Source organism: Rhinopithecus roxellana, chromosome 4 (assembly GCF_007565055.1).
Source record: "Rhinopithecus roxellana isolate Shanxi Qingling chromosome 4, ASM756505v1, whole genome shotgun sequence".
In the NCBI taxonomy this organism is placed as follows: Eukaryota; Metazoa; Chordata; class Mammalia; order Primates; family Cercopithecidae; genus Rhinopithecus; species Rhinopithecus roxellana.
The window spans coordinates 176,829,907-176,852,309 of record NC_044552.1 but is presented as its reverse complement, the minus strand read 5'-3'; the positions used below and the strand labels follow the sequence as shown (position 1 = coordinate 176,852,309).

At 41.7% G+C, this 22,403-nt stretch overlaps 1 protein-coding gene across 1 annotated transcript in view; it reads left to right on the top strand.

The window, feature by feature from the left end:
* The window catches only part of CCDC170 (coiled-coil domain containing 170), a 97,946-nt gene that overhangs the window by 28,570 nt on the left and 46,973 nt on the right, over positions 1 to 22,403 (top strand). Inside the window, exon 5 of the mRNA XM_010383605.2 lies at positions 14,807 to 15,124. Coding sequence (XP_010381907.2) covers positions 14,807 to 15,124 — 318 coding nt within the window. The remainder of the gene's footprint in view (positions 1 to 14,806; positions 15,125 to 22,403) is intronic.

The window sequence follows — 22,403 nt, the reverse complement described above, 5'->3', positions numbered from 1 at the left end:
TTGTCTGTTACTGGTGTATAAGAATGCTTGTGATTTTTGCACATTGATTTTGTATCCTGAGACTTTCCTGAAGTTGCTTATCAGTTTAAGGAGATTTTGGGCTGAGACAATGGGATTTTCTAAATATACAATCATGTCATCTGCAAAGAGGGACAATCTGACTTCTTCTTTTCCTTACTGAATACCCTTTATTTCTTTCTCTTGCCTGATTGGCCTAGCCAGAACTTCCAACACTATGTTGAATAGGAGTGATGAGAGAGGGCATCCCTGTCTTGTGCCAGTTTTCATAGGGAATGCTTCCAGTTTTTGCCCATTCAGTATGATATTGGCTGTGGGTTTGTCATAAATAGCTCTTATTATTTTGAGATACATTCCATCAATACCAAATTTATTGAGAGTTTTTAGCATGAAGGGCTGCTGAACTTTGTCGAAGGCCTTTTCTGCATCTATTGAGATAATCATGTGGTTTTTGTCTTTGGTTCTGTTTATATGCTGAATTACATTTATTGATTTGCGTATGTTGAACCAGCCTTGCATCCCAGGGATGAAGCCCACTTGATCATGGTGAATGAGCTTTTTGATGTGCTGCTGGATTCGGTTTGCCAGTATTTTATTGAGGATTTTTGCATCAATGTTCATCAGGGATATTGGTCTAAAATTATTATTTTTTGTTGTGTCTCTGTCAGGCTTTGGTATTAGGATGATGTTGGCCTCGTAAAATGAGTTAGGGAGGATTCCCTCTTTTTCTACTAATTGGAATAGTTTTAGAAGGAATGGTACCAACTCCTCCTTGTACCTCTGGTAGAATTCGGCTGTGAATCTGTCTGGTCCTGGACTTTTTTTGGTTGGTAGGCTATTAATTATTGCCTCAATTTCAGAGCCTGCTACTGGTCTATTCAGGAATTCAACTTCTTCCTGGTTTAGTCTTGAGAGAGTGTAAGTGTCCAGGAAATTATCCATTTCTTCTAGGTTTTCTAGTTTATTTGTGTAGAGGTGTATATAGTATTCTCTGATGGTAGTTTGTATTTTTGTGGGGTCTGTGGTGATATCCCCTTTATCATTTTTTATTGCGTCTATTTGATTCCTCTCTCTTTTCTTCTTTATTAGTCTTGCTAGCGGTCTATTAATTTTGTTGATCTTTTCAAAAAACCAGCTCCTGGATTCATTGATTTTTTGGAGGGTTTTTTGTGTCTCTATCTCCTTCAGTTCTGCTCTGATCTTAGTTATTTCTTGCCTTCTGCTAGCTTTTGAATGTGTTTGCTCTTGCTTCTCTAGTTCTTTTAATTGTGATGTTAGGGTGTCAATTTTAGATCTTCCAGCTTTCTCTTGTGGGCATTTAGTGCTATAAATTTCCCCCTACACACTGCTTTAAATGTGTCCCAGAGATTCTGGTATGTTGTATCTTTGTTCTCATTGGTTTCAAAGAACATCTTTATTTCTGCCTTCATTTCATTATGTACCCAGTAGTCATTCAGGAGTAGGTTGTTCAGTTTCCATGTAGTTTAGTGGTTTTGACTGAGTTTCTTAGTCCTGAGTTCTAGTTTAATTACACTGTGGTCTGAGAGACAGTTTGTTATAATTTCTGTTTTTTACATTTGCTGAGGAGTGCTTTACTTCCAATTATGTGGTCAATTTTGGAATAAGTGTGATGTGGTGCTGAGAAGAATGTATATTCTGTTGATTTGGGGTGGAGAGTTCTGTAGATGTCCATTAGGTCTGCTTGGTGCAGAGATGAGTTCAATTCCTGAACATCCTTGTTAACTTTCTGTCTCGTTGATCTGTCTAATGTTGACAGCAGGGTGTTAAAGTCTCCCATTATTATTGTATGGGAGTCTAAGTCTCTTTGTAAGTCTCTAAGGACTTGCTTTATGAATCTGGGTGCTCCTGTATTGGGTGCATATATATTTAGGATATTTAGCTCTTCCTGATGAATTGATCCCTTTACCATTATGTAATGGCCTTCTTTGTCTCTTTTGATCTTTGATGGTTTGAAGTCTGCTTTATCAGAGACTAGGATTGCAACCCCTGCTTTTTTTCGTTTTCCATTTGCTTGGTAGATCTTCCTCCATCCCTTTATTTTGAGCCTATGTGTGTCTCTACATGTGAGATGCAGAGGGTCTCCTGAATACAGCAAACTGATGGGTCTTGACTCTTTATCCAATTTGCCAGTCTGTGTCTTTTAATTGGACCATTTAGTCCATTTACATTTAAGGCTAATATTGTTATTTGTGAACTTGATCCTGTCATTATGATATTAGCTGGTTATTTTGCTCGCTGGTTGATGCAGTTTCTTCCTAGCATCGATGGACTTTACGTTTTGACATGTTTTTGCAATGGCTGGTACCTGTTGTTCCTTTCCATGTTTAGTGCTTCCTTCAGGATCTCTTGTAGGGCAGGCTTGGTGGTGACAAAATGTCTAAGCATTTGCTTGTCTGTAAAGGATTTTATTTCTCCTTCACTTATAAATCTTAGTTTGGCTGGATATGAAATTCTGGGTTGAAAATTCTTTTAAGAATGTTGAGGCCGGGCGCGGTGGCTCAAGCCTGTAATCCCAGCATTTTGGGAGGCCGAAATGGGCGGATCATGAGGTCAGGAGATCGAGACCATCCTGGCTAACATGGTGAAACCCCGTTTCTACTAAAAAATACAAAAAACTAGCCGGGCGAGGTGGCGGGCACCTGTAGTCCCAGCTACTCGGGAGGCTGAGGCAGGAGAATGGCGTAAACCTGGGAGGCGGAGCTTGCAGTGAGCTGAGATCCGGCCACTGCACTCCAGCCTGGGTGACAGAGCGAGACTCCGTCTCAAAAAAAAAAAAAAAAAAAAAAGAATGTTGAATATTGGCCCTCACTCTCTTCTGGCTTGGAGAGTTTCTGCTGAGAGATCTATTGTTAGTCTGATGGGCTTCCCTTTGTGTGTAACCTGACCTTTCTCTCTGGTTGCCCTTAACATTTTTTCCTTCATTTCAACTTTGGTGAATCTGACAATTGTGTGTCTTGGAGTTGCTCTTCTCGAGGAGTATCTTTGTGGTGTTCTCTGTATTTCCTGAATTTGAATCTTGGCCTGCCTTGTAGTCTTAATTGTATAATTGCTTCATAGAGTTTGTAAACTTTGTACTTATGTGTGCTTGTGTGGTCTCAAGTATTATTCTTTCATTTCCATGTTTAGAACTCCTTTGAGCATTTCTTGTAGGTCTGGTCTGGTGGTGATAAATTCTCTTAGTGTTTGCTTGTCTGGGAACGACTGTATTTCTCCATTCATGAAGCTTAGTTTTGTATTAAATTCTTGGCTGGCAATTTTTTTCTTGTAAGGAGGCTGAAAATAGGACCTCAATCTCTTCTGGCTTGTGAAGTTTCTACTGAGAAGTCTACCATTAATTTAATGGGTTTTCCTCTATAGGTAACTTTGCCCTTTTTCCTAGGGGCCTTTAAGATTTTTTCTTTCTAACTGACCTTGGATAGTCAGATGACTGTGTATGCCTTGGGAATGGTCTTCTTGTATACTAGCTCATAGGAGTTCTCTAAATTTCTTGAATCTGGATGTCAATCTCTCTAGCAAGATTAGGGAAAAATTTCTGAATTATTCCCTCAAACCAGTTTTCCAAGTTGTATACTACTTTTTCATCTTCTCTTTCAGGAATGCCAATAAGTTGAAGATCTGTGAAGATTTGGTCAAAGCCATATTTCTCAAAAACTCTGTTCGTTTTTAAAATTATTTTAAAAATTTTGTTTTTGTGTGGCTGGGTTAATCAGAAAGACTGGTTGTCAAGATCTAAAATTCTTTCTTCTGTTTAGTGTAGACTATTGTTAAAGCTCTAACATTATTTTGAAATTACTTTAGTGATTTTTTTCAATTTGAGCAGTTCTATTTGTTTTTTTTTCTTAATATGGGATCTAATCTTTCATATCCTGAATAATTTTTCTGTTTTTTTTGTTTGATAATGGATTTCAAATGTCTCTTAGATGTTACTGACTTTCCTTGCAATCCATATTTTGAATTCTTTATCTGTCATTTCAGATATTTTGCTCTGATTAAGATCCATTGTGAGAGAGCTAGTGCAATGCTTTGGAGGTGTCAGAACACTCTGGCTTTTTGTACTGCTGGAGTTCTTGCAATAAGTCCTTCTCCTCTCAGGGAGATGTTGCTTCTTATTTTTGAATTTGCTATTGTTTGAATGAGACTTTCTTTTTTAAATTCTTTTTTTCTCTTAGGGATATGGCTGTGATATATGTTATGTGTGATCATTTGGCTTCATTTCTGGATGTTTTCAGGGGGCTGTATTTTGGTTGTAAGAACTAATTAGAAGGACTGGTTATCAAGATCTGAAATTCTTTCTCCTGTTTAGATATTCTATCTTCTGTAGGACTGGGGGTGCAGAGGTCCTGGGGGGCTTATTTTTTGGACTAGCACTAAGCCCTTCTGGTAGTAGATTTTGTATTTGGTAGTGCAGTTGAAACTGCAGTCCAGTAAATGTTGCTTAAGAGTAAGAGCTGGCAGGTAGGCTGATGTCTAGTGAAAGCAGGTACCTTGACGCGTTTTTGAGGAGGGGTGGGTGGGAAGAGATGGTGTTGGGGTGTAGGTGTGCTAAGGCCTTAGGGGAGGGGCTGGGGAATGTCCTTGCTCTTCGACCTGAGCCAGCAGAAATGTGATTTGCTTCCCTATCAAATCCCTGTTGCAGGGCTTGTGACTTTGATTTCATAAAGGTTTGGTCCTTTGATTTTTGGCCACAATGTGGCTGCAGGCCACCAGTATGCCCCTCTGATGACTACCACCAAAGTGGGCTCAGGGGAGAGTCTCTTCCCCCAGACCAGAGCAGGTACTTTCATGGTTTGTCTGTCCTCCATTTCCGGGATGGTTCCATTCTGTGTAGGGAAGGGGAGGTGGTCTCTGCCCTTCGTAAAAGCCTGAGCAGCATAGGGCTCACTTTTAGCATGGTAGAGCCACTGTGAAGAGCACAAAAAATGCTGTGTCCAAGTATGTGCTCACTGGCCCCTGGTGGGAAGAACCACTCTTGTGTCCATAACTGCATAAGTGGGGTGGAGATGACCCCTCTCTACGTATCTTCCATGGCTATGGGACTGCCTCCTTTAGTACTTGGTACCTTACTTGTGTTTCCTTTGTCCCAACAGGGGCTTGGTGGGCTGTGCTCCCCTCTCCCTTAGAGGTATCCCATGTTGAGGTTTAAATCTCCAGGGATCCAGCAGCTCCTTGGGGCCTACCAGTCCCCTGCACCTGCCAAAGTCCCAATGGGTTGTGGGGAATGTTTGCAAGACATCTAGTGGTGCAGCGACTCAGGGGTGAAGAGTCCCTTGGCAGGACCATTTCCCACTATGGGTGCATGACCAGTATGGCGCCCACGGTCTCAGCTCAGGTGTGAGGGGAGTATGAGCATGCCTACATGAGCTGGCCACTAAGTTCTCTGTACTTGGGAAGTTCTCAGATTGCCCCCAATAGTGTTGCCCTGGATCACAAGGGCAGAGGGGCTCACCAGCAGTTTAAGAGTCAAGGGATTGTCAGAGAGGTGAGTGGAGCAGAGAAGTCCTCCCACCTACCATTTCTGTGGGGCTCTGAGCTTCACAGGGGTCAATCTCTGCCAGGCTCTTGCAGCTTTCTTTTTCTGCAACCCAGCTTCTTCTTATGGGCACTCTGACAGGTCCTGATTCATTTCCTTCAGTTTTCCATTCAGAATTTGTCCATTCACTAGTAACTTTGATCTTCTTTCTGAGGAGAACTGGCTTTCAATGTCCCTAGTCTGCCATCTTGGAGAATCCTATTGCGCTCCTTTGGAGGCATCATATTTCCTTGCTTTTTCACGTTTCTTGTGTCTTTATGTTGGCATCTGTGCATCTGGTGTGGCAGTCACTTCTTCCAATATTTTGGGTTTGCTTTTGTAGGGGAGGATGTTTTCCTGGAGATGTGTCTATGATGTTGGTTGGGTAGGGCACTTTGGCTCTGATTGTGGGTGTGTGCAGCAGTGTAGTTTCCTAATTTGTTCAGCTGTAAATAGTGTCATCGGTGTCCGTTATTTCCTCAGGAGCTTAGGGTGTGGTTGTTGGTGGGGTTGTGGGAAGTTTTGCTGGGGACAGGGGTACCAGGTGGGCCAATCCTCAGGCCCTGGTGGGAACAGCAGTGGGCCAAGAGTGCCTGTCCTTAGGCCCCAGGGTGGCATTTGCTTGCACTGGTCTCAGCAGGTCTCGGCAGGTCTATACTGGCAGTGGCAGTAGCAGGTGGGTCTTCTGGTCCCTGGGCAGCAGTGTGGCATAGGCTATCATAATAGCAGTAGTGGGACAATGCTTTGACTCTTAAGCTGTCTGTGCTGGTGTTGGCAGTGGCTGTGATGGTTGGGCAGGTCAGGCCCTGCCCCTGCAGGTTGTGTGTGCGGATGGTGCCATCTGTGGTGGTAGCAACAGGGTGAGTGGGTCCATCTTCAGGTCCCTGGTAGAAGTGCTCGGGTGCTAATGATGGTGGATGTGGCAGAGTAATTCCCAAGTCCCCGGATGGTGTTTTCATGCTCTGGGGTAAGGGTAGGGGCAGAGCAAATCCAGGTGAGCCTGTCATCAGACTCCCTGGTGGTGCCTATCAGCACCAGCTGTGATGTGCAAGTGTCGGGTGATTCCTGGACTCCTGGTGGAGTGCTTTGATGGAGGAGGTGGTAGCTGCAGTGGGGCCCTGCTGCCGGAGAAGGTGGGATTGCTTTTAGTGGCTGCAGCTGTAGGCGGGCAGCTTCGGAGCACATGCTTTGGCCCCAGTTGGCACCTATGCGTTGGGGAGCCTGTCCTTGGGACACTTGTAAATGTGCGATGGTGGCCTGCTGTTAGTGGGCTGGGATTGCTGCAGTGGCTTGGCTTTGGCCCTGACAGCAACAACCAGCTGAAGCAGTAGCTGCAGGTGGGGTATGGCAGTGGGGCTCCTGGGATGTGGAGATGGGGGGGCTGTTGGGCCCCAAGGCAGGGTGATGTCTGGTGGAGGCTGGCTCTCAAAATGGCATCTTGCTGTAGCTGCCTAGGACTCAGGGGGATGTTTAGGATTCAGTCTGAGCTCCCTCTCTGGAGCAATGCCGTTGTGCAGTCTGCAGACAGCTCCCTGTGTTGGTCTCTGGGCCTGTGAGGGGCTCTCTGGTGGCTGGGACTGGAGGAATCCATGATGGGAATATGGACGCTGCAGGTCTCTCACTCCCCTTTCCCTGCACTGGGGAGCTTCTCTGCAATCCCAGCCAGCCCTGGCCAACCAAGCAGGCTGCTTCTCTTCCCTCCCTTCCTTGCCCTAGGAGTTCCTGTCAGTTCTCTGTTGAATTCCAATGTTTTGTCTTTGATGATCTATTCAAACTGTGATTATCTACTCACTGTTTTCTTCTTCTTTGTGGAGGGGCAGCTGATAGATGCCTCTAGTCTGTCATCTTGAAGCCCCACCCCTTGAGAACTTCTAATGCCTCTTATTTTTTAGCCTTTTCTTTCTATAATACTTCCTGGTTTTTATCATATTATTGTATTTGCCTTGTCCAAGTTTACATTCTGTTCTGTAGCTGTAACTAAGTCTTCAGTAGTTTGTCTTTAGGTTCATTCTAAAAATTTAAAATCAGTTAAATCCATATGTTAAATAACATGATTCTATAACTATTTTTATTAGGGGTCTAATCTCAGCATGTGATGCTGAGCACATTCCATTTTGCCGTGTCCCTTTTGCAATTTCCAGATGGGAACTGTCGATGGTCCTCCAAGCACCGTCTGATCAGTTTAGGGCGAGTGTCTGCAGGGCTGTCGTGAAGCCCAGGAACACACTGGCCTCTTGGGCAGCTAAATCTGTTGTCAGCTAGTACTGATTTGGTCAGTGTTGAGAATTTCAAACTTAAGCTGAATTCTAATTTTCCACAGTTGATGATGCCATGGGGAAAGCTTAGATTTGGAGAGGGTCTTCTTCAATTTGAAGTAAAATGTTTCTCTGAAGGTTCCATTCTATTGGCTCGTGGGCCTGAGAAGGAGAAACCTAATCCTCCTTCTACACGAGTCTTCCAAGCATTTGAATACATCTACAAGATAAATGTTCCAGTTCTTTTAACGTTTCCTCTTAGAACATGATTTCAAGACTTTTGCCATTCTCCTTCCTAAACTCTGAATGTGCATTTTTTTTCAAACTATCTTTGGGGAAGAATAGTTTTGTCTTTATTTCCAGTCCATTGCTGACAAATACTTCTACAAAATACAATAAAATGAATTAATAGGAAAAAATCATTTAAATTCCATAAAATGAATTAATAGAAAAAATTATTTAATAAGATACACCAAGCACAAGTCCAAATTTTTAAGTATTAGAAGCCACAGACATGAAATTAAATTTCAGTAATGGAAATCAGAATAAACATGGGAGAAATAATAGAATTACCCAAATTGTACACATTCTTCTTTGTATGTAGGAGATTAGTGTAATGAATTACTAGTATCACTAGTATACTCATAGCCTTCCTTTTGTTATTCTTTAGTCATAAGTTTTATTATGACTAAAATTCCCTGCGTTAAAGTTCTGCATACACACTTTGAATGAGTACTGCTTATGTTAATATTTAAAGTTTGTGACAATGAGGTAGCTTCTTGCTGGTTCACTTAGGTAATCTTGGTTGGACTGGTGACAATGTCGCTTTCAATGCCTGTTGTACAGGAATTCTTTTTTTTTTTTTTTTTTTTTTTGAGACTGAGTTTTGCTCTTGTTACCCAGGCTGGAGTGCAATGGTGCAATCTCAGCTCACCACAACTTCTGCCTCCCGGGTTCAAGTGATTCTCCTGCCTCAGCTTCCCCAGTAGCTGGGATTACAGGCATGTGCCACTACACCTGGCTAATTTGTATTTTCAGTAGAGACGGGGTTTCTCCATGTTGGTCAGGCTGGTCTTGAACTCCGGACCTCAGGTGGTCAGCCTGCCTCGGCCTCCCAAAGTGCTGGGATTACAGGCATGAGTCACTGCACCTGGCTCCTAGGAAACTGTTTTTATATTTTATTTTTCAGATACTTACAGTAGAAAACAAATCTAACAGAGGTTTGTTGAGAATAGGTTTTAAAGCAATTTCAACAAGCTCAATATATTTGTAGGTACCTTGAATTCAAATTAAACAATTGTAATTTCAGCTTTCCTTCTTTTTCTGTTTATTTTTTCTTAAAAGTATTTGATAGAGACGGGTTTCACCATGTTGCCCAGGTTGGTCTCAAAAGTTCTATTAGTTTATTTTGTAAAGGTATAGTTATGTTTAAATGTGATGAAATTCTTTTGAGGAAAGAAATGGGTTCTGGATTTTGTATACTTATTTAGATTACAGGTTGGCAAATCAGCCTTAAAATATCACATTTGTAGCATGTTCCTTCAGTGTATAACAGATAGGCAACTCTCATCACTAGCCACTTACCACACGAGTCTAACAATACTTCGTTCAAAATGGTCCATACTTCGTTCAAAAATGGAGTACAGGCTGGGCGCGGTGGCTCCGACCTGTAATCCCAGCACTTTGGGAGGCCGAGGCAGGCGGGTCACAAGGTCAGGAATTTAAGACCAGCCTGACCAACATGATGAAACCCTATCTCTACTAAAAATACAAAAATTAGCTGGGCATGGTGGCACGCGCCTATAACCCCAGCTACTTGGGAGGCTGAGGCAGGAGAATCGCTTGAATCTGGGAGGCAGAGGTTGCAGTGAGCTGAAATCATGCCACTGCACTCCAGCCTAGACGACAGAGTGAGACTGTCTCAAAAAAAAAAAAAAAAAAAAAAAGAAAAAAAAAAAAAAGAAGTCTATGGTATTTGGATGTTGCATCAGTGTCAACTTGCTGTAGAAATTGCTAATCTCTTCCCCTCAATTTCTGAAATGATCTTGTTGGGACTGGGAACAGCAGGTGCAGGAGTGGTACCAGATTGTAAATTTGAATAGTGCTGTCCAAGGAGGGTTTTATCTGTATTAAAGTTTGAATCCCAGAACTGAAGGTCAGACTTCAGGCTTGGTGTAATTCAAAGGAAATAGAGCAGGATATCACCTCTCTGATTCTGAATACTTAACTTTTGTGAATGCAGCCCAAGTTTGGGAGGGGGGAATGTGTGTGTGCATGTGCATGTACATATTTATGCTCATATCACTGTTGACTGAACACTTAAAATGGACTAAAATTCCCTGGTGTTTTCATAGTTGCCAGTGTTCTATCACATCTTCCTTTCATTTCTGACCCCTGGCTACAGTTCCCTTCTCTAGAGGTGATGAGAATTGGTGGTTGCTTGTGCATGTTTCTAGAGATATTCTTTTCATAAAGGTACAGATGGTACTGTACTATGTACCATTGTTATTTGTATAGATGCACTATTAGATACCTTACTTTCTTCACTAACTGTATCTTGGAGAATCGTTCATATTGGTATACAAAAAACTGCCCCATTTATTTTCACTACATCATTTTCTATAGTATGGATGTCTCATATTTAAGAAGTTACATATTAATGAATATTCATGTAGTAGCCTGTCTTTTGCTATATTATAATTGGATAACTGCACATTCCTCAGTTTCTACATTTAGTGATCTTTCTGATAGATACATTCTCAGGATCTGGAATTGCAGGGCCAAAAGATACGTGCATATTAAATTTTGTTACGTATTTATGCCAACAATTTATACCAAAATTATACCTGTTCACACTTCCACCAGCAATGTATAAGACTGCCTGTTTGGGGGAATTTCTGAGTTTTTTTGTTAATCATACCTGCAGTAGGTAGAATTAACCAACTGATTTTTTTATTTTATAAAATTGATCTAGGATTGAAGGAATTCAGCTCAAGCCAGAGGTTCTCCATCCTGATGATAATCATTGTATTTTCGAGTGGCAATTTGATCTCATGTGTGTCTAAATCCATAAAATAGCAACACAACAGGAATCAATTGTTTTCTCAAAAACACAAACCTTTGAATGGTTTCATTACTTGATGCAGGCTCACATATTTAAATGGAAAGGTAAATTGAGTGCCATAATCATACTATTTATAAAAGTTTTTGTTAAAAGTAATTTTGAAAGGATCATTTTACATTTGTTGCACGAGTCAGACTGAACCTAAAGATTTAATTATAAAAATATTTTAAGTGATCCCCATCACAGTCTATAGGGCCTGCTCTCTTGTGACCCCACAAGACTATGGAGGTCAGTCTTGCTTTTGCTCACAGAAAGCCACTTGTTTCTTGTCCTGTATGTCAGTGTGGTCTGACAGCAATCCCCAGGTCCTGGCCAGTGATACTGATGTCACATGATTTCATGCCGCTTGCTTTGGCGTATCCTTGAGGTAGCCATGGAACCAGACTCCACTCTGGTGGCTTTCTCCTGATAGCTGCACAAGTAATTGCATTTGCAGTCTGAGGACATTTATTTCCAGAAGATCAGCCCTGTGCCCCTGAATCCTGCAGCACTTAATCAGAGCACTGAAGGAGCGGCCATCCGCAAGGCCTTGTCACTCCGGCTCTCGAGTCCTGCATTTTATACAAGAAACAGCTTAGTGTTCACTGAGCTGAATGTGCCTGGAAAACAGAAACCCAACCTGCTCACAGGCACCACTGTATTCTATGAGCACAAACTAATTTTGGGATTTTCACTAGACATAAATGTTGATGCCTAGGTTTAAAAAGAAAATGTTCTTTGGATTTGTTAAGAGGAGATTGTTTTGGCCCTTTTCTCGAAGTCGGTGAAACAATAATGATGTTGGGGTGGAAAAATTCCTCATAGTTGCAATGTTTTAATTGTGTTTATTGATCTTGTGGTGTTAGCTGCCAGTTGAGTCATTTACTCCAAACTGACAGTAACTCCAAAGGTCACAAGCATCTGAGATATTTTTTGTGTATTTTGAGGGTCTTTAGTGAATACATAATATTCCATATGGTTTAAGAATTCTAAAGTGATTAGGATTAATTTCCATCCCAGCGTCACTGAATTTAGGACCTCAGTTTTCTAACCACACAGCAGACTATGCAGTCAACCCTCTGCATCCACAAGTTCCACATCTGTGGATTCAACCAACTGTGGATAAAAAAAATTTGGAAAATAAAACAATACAAATAACAAAACAACAATAAAAATAATACAAATAAAAATAACACATGATAACAGTTATTTACCTAGCATTTACAGTGTATTTGGTATTACAAATAATCTAGAGATGATTTAAAGTATACAGAAGAATGTGTGTAGCTTATATGAGAATATTATTCCATTTTATATGGGAGACTTGAGCATCCTCAGTTTTGATACCCTCCGGGGTCCTAGAACCAATGCCCCAAGGATACCAAGGAACGACCGTAGTTTCCGAGTAAAATATGCACCCAATTTATTATCACCATTACTGATAATAGTTACTCTAATTGAGCAAGTGAGAAGCTATTGTATTATGATCTGAAGAGAAATCTGTAAACTGTTAAAATACTGAATTTGTGATAAAGTGTCCTTGACTCTACTTTAAGTACCGTCATTTAATTAGCAGCAACAGTGGGGCTTCTCTACAGAGATAACTAGTTTAGCAAAGGAAAGGGGAAACCAAGACCTTGAAAAGCAAAAGGCATTTTACAAAATAGATTCCATAATTAGTTGAGTTATTACATCTCTGAAAAGGGCAGGCTTCTCTAACTACATATCTACTCTGTGACTTTTCTTTCAAATTGATGCCTGAGACTCCCTTGATTTTAAAAAAGTCACCATAATGAAAAAAAATAAGATGTTACGTTTCCTATAAAAAATAGGAACTAGTGTTTCAAGCTATCCTTTTCCTGTTTCCAAGCTGTTAATGGAGAGAAATTTCTTTTAAAGCCCAGTTCTAACGCAAAAGAGATGATTGCATTTTAACTGGCAGCCTGAAATGTTATCAGCTCATTTAGATGTAGAGTCTGTTATTTAAAGATACTGTGTTTCTTTTTAGTGCTTTTTACCTCTAACTTACGATTTTTAATAATTTTTTAAAACCAGTTAACTAGGCAGCGATACTATAGCAATGCTAGTTAACACGCTGCTTAATATTTCTTACTGTGAATTCATGTATTTTGGAACTTGATGTTAACAAATAATTTTAAAAAATCAATTTGAAAGATGCTCATGCCTATAATCCCAGCACTTTGGGAGGCTGAGGTGGCAGATCACCTGAGGTCGGGAGTTCAAGACCAGCCTGACCAACATGGAGAAACCCTGTCTCTACTAAAAATACAAAATTAGCTGGGCATGGTGGCACATGCCCGTAATCCCAGCTACTTGGGAGGCTGAGGCAGGAAAATCGCTTGAACCCAGTAAGCGGAGGTTGTGGTGAGCCGGGATCACGCCATTGTACTCCAGACCGGGCAACAAGAGTGAAACCCCATCTTGGAAAAAAAAAAAAAAGGATGCTCCGTTGGTGCCTCTGTGGGCCATTCTAGATTGTAGTAAATAGAATTAAGTGCACAGGTAACCTTCTTTATGTCCTTCATTATTTTTCTGAACCTAATTTCACATATTATGTTCTTTTGTTGTTGTTATTTTGAGACAAGGTCATGCTGTGTCACCAAGGCTGGAGTGCACTGATGCAATTACTGCTCATTGTAGCCTCGAATTCCCAGGCTCAAGCAATCCTCCTATCTCAGCCTCTCAAGGAGCTGGGACTATAGAAACATACTACCATGCATGGCTAATTATTTTATTTTATGTAAGATGGGGGTTTACCAAGTTGCCCAGGCTGGTCTCCAACTCCTGGGCTCAAGTGATCTTTTGTCTTGATCTCCCAAAGAGCTGGGATTACAGGTGTGAGCCACTGTGCCCAGCCCATATTATATTCTTTAAGATTATTCTTCTAAGTATGATACTTTCCCTCTACTTTTAATCCTCCCACCTACCAAATGGCTAGTTGTTTCTGTTTCCTTTCTTCAGGTTCTTTCTGCATTAATTTTGTCTTTATGAGACTAGGGGATATGCAATGAATATTGGATATTGGAAGTCAATGAATATTTTTATGCAATGATGTTTTTATGAGAATATTCCTCTATTATTTAAAATAGTATTAAGGGAGCATCTTTATTCAGATAATTGTTAGTGCCTAGCTAGGACTCTGAGAGCTTACTGTTTATTAAAAATCAATTTCCATATACACCAAGCTTGAGAAAGATAGTTCTATAAACATATTCTATATATGGACTGAATCTACTAATATGTTATCCAATGATTTGTTTTTATTAACTCCAGTGTTCCACACAGAAAAGGCTTATGTGTCAAAGTTTCCTTCTTTTTTCTAACCCAGATTTTATATTTTATATCCCTTCTCTGTTTTTCTTTTTCCTTTTTTTTGATGGAGTCTCGCTCTGTTGCCCAGGCTGGAGTACAGTGGAGTGATCTCAGTTCACTGCAACCTCCACCTCCCAAGTTCAAGCGATTCTCCTGCCTCAGGCTCCCGAGTAGCTGGGATTACAGGTGTGTGCCACCATGCCTGGCTAGTTTTTGTATTTTTGTTTACTAGAGGTGGGGTTTCACCATGTTGGCCAGGCTGGTCTTGAACTCCTGACCTCAGCGATCTGCCCACCTCGGCCTCCCAAATGCTGGGATTACAGGTGTGAGCCATCGCCCTGGGCCCCCTTTTCTGTTTTCAAGACACCTAAATTTTCCTGACATACCATTGGGATTTAATAACTTTATGAGGAGACTATAGGGAACTTGGAGTTAAAAATGGAAGAAGTAATTAACCCAACCCCTTGTAGTCATTAGCAGGCAAAGTCAATGAATTTGCTATAGCAAATGCAGGTGTACCCTGTTGACTACTAATGTTATTGTCTTCACTTTCTGTAATCATTTTAGGACCTGCTCAGTGCTGTAGAAGCAAAACAAGCTCTTGAAAGGGAAGTTAAGATCTTCCAAGAAAGGCTGCTTGCTGGCCAGCGGGTCTGGGATGCCTCAAAGCAGGAGCTGAGCCTCCTGAAGCAAAGCTCTTCCGAGTTGGAGAAGAGTTTGAAGGCAAGTCGGGATGCAGTCACAGCCTCACAAAGCCAGTACTCCTCATTTACGGAGAAAATTGCAGCCCTCCTTAGGGGCAGATTGGGCACGACTGGGTCTACTGAGGACACCATTTTGGAGAAGATTCGAGAAATGGGCAGCCAGGAAGAAAGCAGGGACCAGGTGAGTGGGTCATGGCTATTTACAGACATCTTAAGAACAGTGAGCTCATTCATTTAGCATGCTCAGCGACTGTATTAGTCTATTCTCACACTGCTATAAGAAATACCTGAGACTGGGTAACTTATAAAGAAAAAGAGGTTTAATGGATTCACAGTTCCACATGGCTGAGGAGGCCTCACAATCATGGCAGAAGGCAAAGGAGGAGCAAAGGCACATCTTACATGGTGGCAGGCAAGAGAGAGAGTGTGCAGATCTCCTGAGATCTCCTATCAGATCTCCTGAGAGTTATTCTTTATCACAAGAACAGCATGGGAAAAACCCACCCCCATAATTCAATTACCTCCCACCAGGTCCCTCCCACGACATGTGGGAATTATGGGAGCTACAATTCAAGAGGAGATTTGGGTGGGGACACAGCCAAACCGTATCAGTGACTTATCTCAATTAGCTAAAAGCATCACTTAAGGCCAGGCATGGTGGCCTAGGACTGTAACCCCAGTTCATTTGGAGGTCAACGTAGTCACTTGAGGCCAGGAGTTCGAGACCAGCCTGAGCAATATAGTGAGACCCCTCTCTTTACTAAAAATAAAAATTAAGTCCCAGCTACTTGGGAGGCTGAAGTGGGAGAATTTCTTGAACCCATGAGTTTGAAGCTGCAGTGAGCTATGATTGTGTCTCTACACTCCAGCCTGGGCTACAGAGCAAATCTTGTCTCTAAAAAAAAAGTATCATTTAAATGTGGTTGTATTACTTTCCATTTTAATAGAAAGGCATGGGAGTCCCACAAGCCACATCTAACTACGATGCAGGTTCTGGAATTGGACCTGCCTGGTGCTGAATCCCGTCTCTGCTGTACATTCACTCACTGGCCATGTGAGCTTGGGCAGGTTCTCTGAGATACGGCCTCGGAGATTTTGTTTCCTTATCTGCAGAAAGGGGTTAGCACAGGTTCCATGACCTCTTATCTGAAATTCTTGGGGCCCAGTGTGTTTTTGAGCTCAGAATTTTTCAGAACTTAGAAAGGTAATGCAGAGGGCAGCCTTACACGGCCCTCCACTGTGGTGTCTGGGACAGTTCCCTACCATCAGTTACATTCACAGGTCTGCAGCAAAGGCCGCCAGCAACACTAAGTGGGATAAATGAAGACCGTAAATAGCCTCTTGTCATTTTGGGTCAGGATTTGCTGCCCAGCTGGGTCAGGTCAGGCCAAGCTTTGTCAGTAAATGACTTATGAAAAAACCTGGATCTTGGAATTACAGATAAAGGTTCCCAGACCTGTAACAGTATCTGGCTGATCAGGTTATTGTTTCATGTATGTATTGAATGAAAAAAATTGTTATAAAGATCTTAACTCATTGCCTGGCAAGTCACAACAATAAATATTAACTGTTGCTGCTGTTGCCTCTCCTTCTTCCTCCTTCTCTCCTCTTTTTCATAATGTATTGGTGCCTAGAACAGTCTTTTAGGGGCCCTATCTAACCAATGGAGAAAAATGGTTTAATTCACATATATGATTGAGGCTTGTTTAACTCTGTCATCTTGTTTCTACTATCAAGGATTCTCTTTTTCTATAAAGCTTTACCTAGCAGAGTCCGCTTCAGCCCAGGCTTTGGTTAAATTATCATCAAACCCAAATTATAGAAGTCCTAGTTCATGAGGCTTTAAAGTCAATGATCTCCAAAGTCCTCGTATAATTCCATTATGAACTATTTCTTCTATTGCTGTTGTGCTTGCTTAAAAGGAGAAAATGCATTCTTCCATCTTTTAATGTTACTAAAAAACTCAGAAGAATCACTAACTCAAAGTTCAGGGTTGCATTTGTCAATTTCCTTTAGTAATAGTAAATTCCCTTGAAAAATTCCCTGAAATTCAAGCTTGCGGTGAGCCAAGATCATGCCACTGCACTCCGCCTGGGCGACAGAGTGAGACTCCATCTCAAAAAAATATATATATATGTTCTCAGAAATTCATGCATACTCTAGGAGTAACCTTAGTGGACCCTTTAGCCAAGCGCATTTTCTTTTCTTTTCTTTTCCTTTTCTTCTTCTTCTTCTTTTTTTTTGAGATGGAGTCTCACTCTGTCGCCTAGGCCAGAGTGCAGTGGTGCAAACTCAGTTCACTGCAACCTCCGCCTCCCAGGATCAAGTGATTCTCCTGCCTCAGCCTCCCGAGTAGCTGGGACTACAGGCATGTGCCAACACACCCAGCTAATTTTTGTATTTTTAGTAGAGATGGCATTTTACCATGTTGGCCAGGATGGTCTCGATCTCTTGACCTTGTGGTCTGCCCGCCTCAGCCTCCCAAAGTCCTGGGATTACAGGTGTGAGCCACCGTGCCTGGCTGCCAAGTGCATTTTCTATCTCTTTGTGGAGATAAAATGTCACGTGCTCCTTGGCTGTCCTCCACGCTAATGTGTAGAGGTCTCCGCGAGTAACTTAGTTTTTCTTGTGACTCAGTTTACATGGAGGTACTTGATTGGGAAAGAAAATGATTTATAGGTTTGGAAATAAGCTTCATTAAGTCATTTCTCTTAAATGGTAATAGATATACAGACGATTTCCAGCTCATGAAAATGCAATTAAAAAAATTTTCAACTTGACAATGGTGTGAAAGTGATACACACTCAGTGGAGACCATACTTTGAGTGTGCATGCAGCCGTCCTGTTTTTCACTTTCAGTATTCAACAAATTACGTGAGACTTTCAATACTTCATTATAGAATAGGCTTTGTGTTAGATGATTTTGCCCAAATATGGGCTAATGTAAGTGTTCTGAGCACTTGTAAGGTAGGGAAGGTGAAGCTGTGATGTTCGGTAGGTTAGGTGTATTAAATGCATTTCCGACTAAAGAAACTTTCAACTTACGACGTCTTTATCGGGACACAACCTCACCATTAGTCGAGGAGCATCTGTACCTCAATAGCTATTTTTTTTTTTTTTTTTGCCATTTCATTTTATTGCTTTCCACTTCTATATTTCCAAGTATTTTCCTAAAACTGCTTTAATCCTTGCATGTGAAACAAGGCACACAATTATCAGCATGATGTATATGTTTATTTTCTAAAGCTAAATGATGTAAATTGGTTAAGCTGGGTGTGCTTTCTCCCACTCCCCATAAAAATTAGAATGATTCAGAGTCTTTTTAGTGCTTTTGTCTGCCATTCCTACCCTGTAATTTTTTTCAATAGCTGCTCTCCCTATTTAAAAGCCTGAAATCAAGCATATAGCTGGTGTCTTGTGTGACTCATCTTCAAGTAAAATCAGGAGAAAATGGATTTCATATATTGTTTTAGAAATGTTTCTAAAGAATGGGAGCTTTATGAATTGATGAAGCTGTTTGTTGAGGAGGCTGCATGTCCCTGCCAGCTGCCATGGCTACGCAAACAAGTCAGTGGCTGAGTAATACTGATGTGAAGGCTCAACAGTGGGTTCAGGCTCAGCTTGGCAGATTCTCCGCTTCAGGCCGGCTCCTGCTTCCCAAACGTTCCTTGCCTTGTTTACCCCCGTGCTACCCATTTTTCCCCTCCTGTGTTTGCAGTTCTCAGTAGAATTCAGGACACCACCCACACTTTTACAGCACGTCATTTCTACTTGTTCCTTGCATTTCTGCTGCTGGCAAGATTTAATCTTCTTTTTAGAAGCTTTACGGTATCTTACAGCAAGGTTTTTCGTCCTCAGAACTATTGGCATTTTGGACTGGATAATTTTTTTGCTGTGGGGACCTGTCCTGTGCATTGCAGGATTTTCAGCGGTGTCCTTGGCCTCTACCCGCTAGTAGCACTCCCCCTCCCAGTTTGTGACAACCACAGATGTCTTTAGACACAGCCTGATGTCCCCCAGGGGTCAAAATTGCCCCTAGTTGAAAACCACTGTCTTAGAGGAATGTTTTACTGTCAGGTTCCCACGAATTCTAAATGAGTATTTAGATGTTATTTAGCCCTGGAATTTCAGGACACCATAGCAGTTGTTTATGAAATAATGACTTCTTGCACAATGATAGAAAGTTATGACATTTTCAGATTTTACTTTAGAATTTTGAGGCAATTTTGTTTTCCTTCCTCCTTTTCCTCCTCCTTCTCCTCCTCTTCCTCCTCCTCTCCTCCTCCTCCTCCTCATCCTCCTCCTCCTTCTTCTTCTTTTTTTTTTTCTTTCAGATGTTTCCTAACTAGGTAATCATCTGGATGGTAATCGATTATGCATAGAAAGGACATGACCATGCCAATTTCTACATCTTTTTCCAAAATAAAGACAAATTAATACAAGCTCACAAACCTCTGTCTGGACATTTTTCCTGTTCTGCTTTAGGTACACCTAAGGCTTATTTCCTCCCTTGAGGTGTTTGCTGGTCCAGGGGCTCTGTGGGAGCTGTGGGGACTCCGCCTGATGCTATAAAGCAAGGGTCTCCAGTGCATGGCCTAGTAGGAACTGGGCTGCACAGGAGGAGGTGAGCTGTGGGCGAGTGAGCATTACTGCCTGAGTTAACCTTGCATCAGATCAGCAGTGGCATTAGATTCTCGTAGGAACGTGAACCCTGTTGTGAACTGGGCATGCGAGGGATCTAGGTTGCATGCACCTTATGAGAATCTAATGTCTGATGATCTGAGGTGGAGCAGTTTCGTTCTGACACAAAAATTGTCTTCCACGAAACCAGTCTCTGGTGCCAAAAAGGCTGGTGACCTCTGCTCCACAGCCCCCTCCTCCCCATTCTGATCTCAGAGCCCGATTATCATTCTCCTGCTCTGTTCTTAACCCTGCCACCTACTAAAGTGAACATCTCCTCAGAAGCACCAGCACACTCCATTTGGGACATTTCATTGTCCAAAATTATGCTGCATGGTCGCTCCGGGCTACAGGAGCATCTGAGAGAGTGAACAGATGGAAGTTTCAGCTTTTCCGGCGTCTCCAGTTACATGAGTTTCCTGGGGCTGCCATGACAAAGTACCACAACTGGGTGGCTTTAACAACAGAAAGTTCTTGCCTCACAGTTCTGGAGATGAGACGTCTGGGATCAAGGTGTCCGTAGGGTTGGTTCCTTCTGAGGGCTGTGAGGGAGAATCTGTCCCATGCCTCACTCCTAGCTTCTGCTGGCCTCAGGCATTGCATTATTTGTTGTAGGGATAGTGTTCTTCCTGTGTCTTCTATGCATGTTGGTCTTTGTGTCCAAATTTCCCCTCTTATAAGGACCCCAGTCATCTTGGATTAGGGTCAACCTTAGGGACCTCATTTTAACTTCATCACCACTGTAAAGACCTGATTTCCAAAGAAGGTCACATTCTGAGGTACTGGGGGGCTTCAACATATCTTTTTTGGGGGGGGGACCTAATTTAACTCAAAACAAAAGTTGAGGTGAACAGAGGAGGAGGGGTAGGGTTAGCCAGTCACAATGCTGGCCACACATGCCGACAGGAGGGAAAGGGGATTTGGTCGACACTTTCTAGTACCTGATAACTTACATATTCCCCAAGTGAAAATTATAGCTTGAATAATTGGAAAAGAGTTTACGTCTAAAAGGCACTGGACTTTAAATGACCTAAGTGGCTCTTTCTTCAGTGTAGAACTTTCTGGCTTCTATTTGGTTTAATTTTAGCACAAAAATGTCTCTCTGGTGAAATCAACACATAGTTGTCTCTGGGGAGTGAATTAACTCTTTTAGAGCATTATGACTTTACTTTTAAAAACCATGCAGCTTATTCTTTAACTATATTGTGCTTTAGTGCCTTTTTTGTTTAAAGGTATGTATTCTTCACCCCTCACCCCCCGACTGCCCACCTCTAGTGTTGAAATATCTGGTGCATTTTGTCCCATAGAATATCAGGTATATGTTAAGGAATGATCCTAAGAAAAAGAAAAGAAGGGAAAGAAAGGCTTATTTATTGTTTAGACTTTTTGGTGTGAAAAACAGCACAAGTTTACAGTTTTGGTGTAGTACATATGTTCACTCAGGCACTGGCGTTTGATGTTCCCAAGAATGAGTCAGATTGGAATGTTAATTTATTTGAATTAATTTATCTAAATTTAGTTAGAAAAAAGCTTGGTGGTGTCGTATGCACTGACACCTAAATAAGCTTCTGAAGCTAAGTTCTGTGATCTGATAGAGTGCAGGAGGGCTCTCAGCTGCTTTCTTCTCTCTGGACACCAGAATCTTGGCATGGCAGGTATCCCCTGCAAATTTCAGCAATCTATGTATTAGTGGTTTTAAAGTCGCACTTTGCTGAGTCTCAAGGCTCTGGAGCGCACCCTTGGGTCCAGATGGGGTGAAGATGCAAAAGGACCTTCTTGCCTTTGATTCAAACACATTTGTTCCTTATTTGTTCTTCCCAGAAAGACTTCTAGTTGAGAGAAAGACTATGCTGAAAATAGTTTGAGAAACATGACATAGGACAATTCCTAGAGGGTTCTTTAGTGCCTCATGGCGACAGCATAGGATTGATGGAACCCATACACTGGAGCAGTAACCCTGATGATGGAAATGGACACGATGTGTTGAACTTCAATACGGTGTGAAATGCTGTGCGGGTCAAATTATCTAAATCAGCTCATTGAGTCATCATAGCAAAGTCTACAGATTTCGGAGAGATTAGTTACTCACTTCAGTTAACCTGCTGGTAAGTGGTACAGGGGAACTTGAAACCAGGGCTATCTGACTCCAAAACCCCTGTCCTGCACTCTGGTCTACGTCAGATGCTCACATCTTCCTTCAGGGTCAGTACCACTCCCTTAGTCTAACTTACTGCAGTTACTCAGGGTGTCAGCTTCAGAATGGAGACCACACTGATTGATTTCTATAGAAGGCTTGCTTTCTTCCAGTAAAGTTGGTGGTGTGCTGACCACGGCTAAGTGATCACACAGTTCTCCCTCTCTCTGCTTAAGGTTTATTGAATCAGTTTTCTCTTTGATTTCATTCTCTCCGCTATGTCATTTGTAGTATAGGAGATGTTGAAGGGTCTTCAGGTAGAAATACTCACTTTCTGTTTGCAGTCCAACGTGAAACCACATCTCCTGATGTGCTATACTTCTAATAATGCAAACCAGTCCCTTGGGAGGCAGCATCTTGTGGACATTTTTCTGTAGATTACATTGTTTGTCGTACCAAGATAAACAATGTTTCTCTTGCATTAAGATCAGATTTATCTGCTATATTAGTAAGATATACTTACTAATATAACTATGAATGTATCAGTAGATATTTTTATTATTGGTAAGCAGGAAAGGTAGGAAATATGAAATGAAATGAAGTTTCTCAGAGTTTCATGTTCTGGGATGACACTAAAAATTTCCTT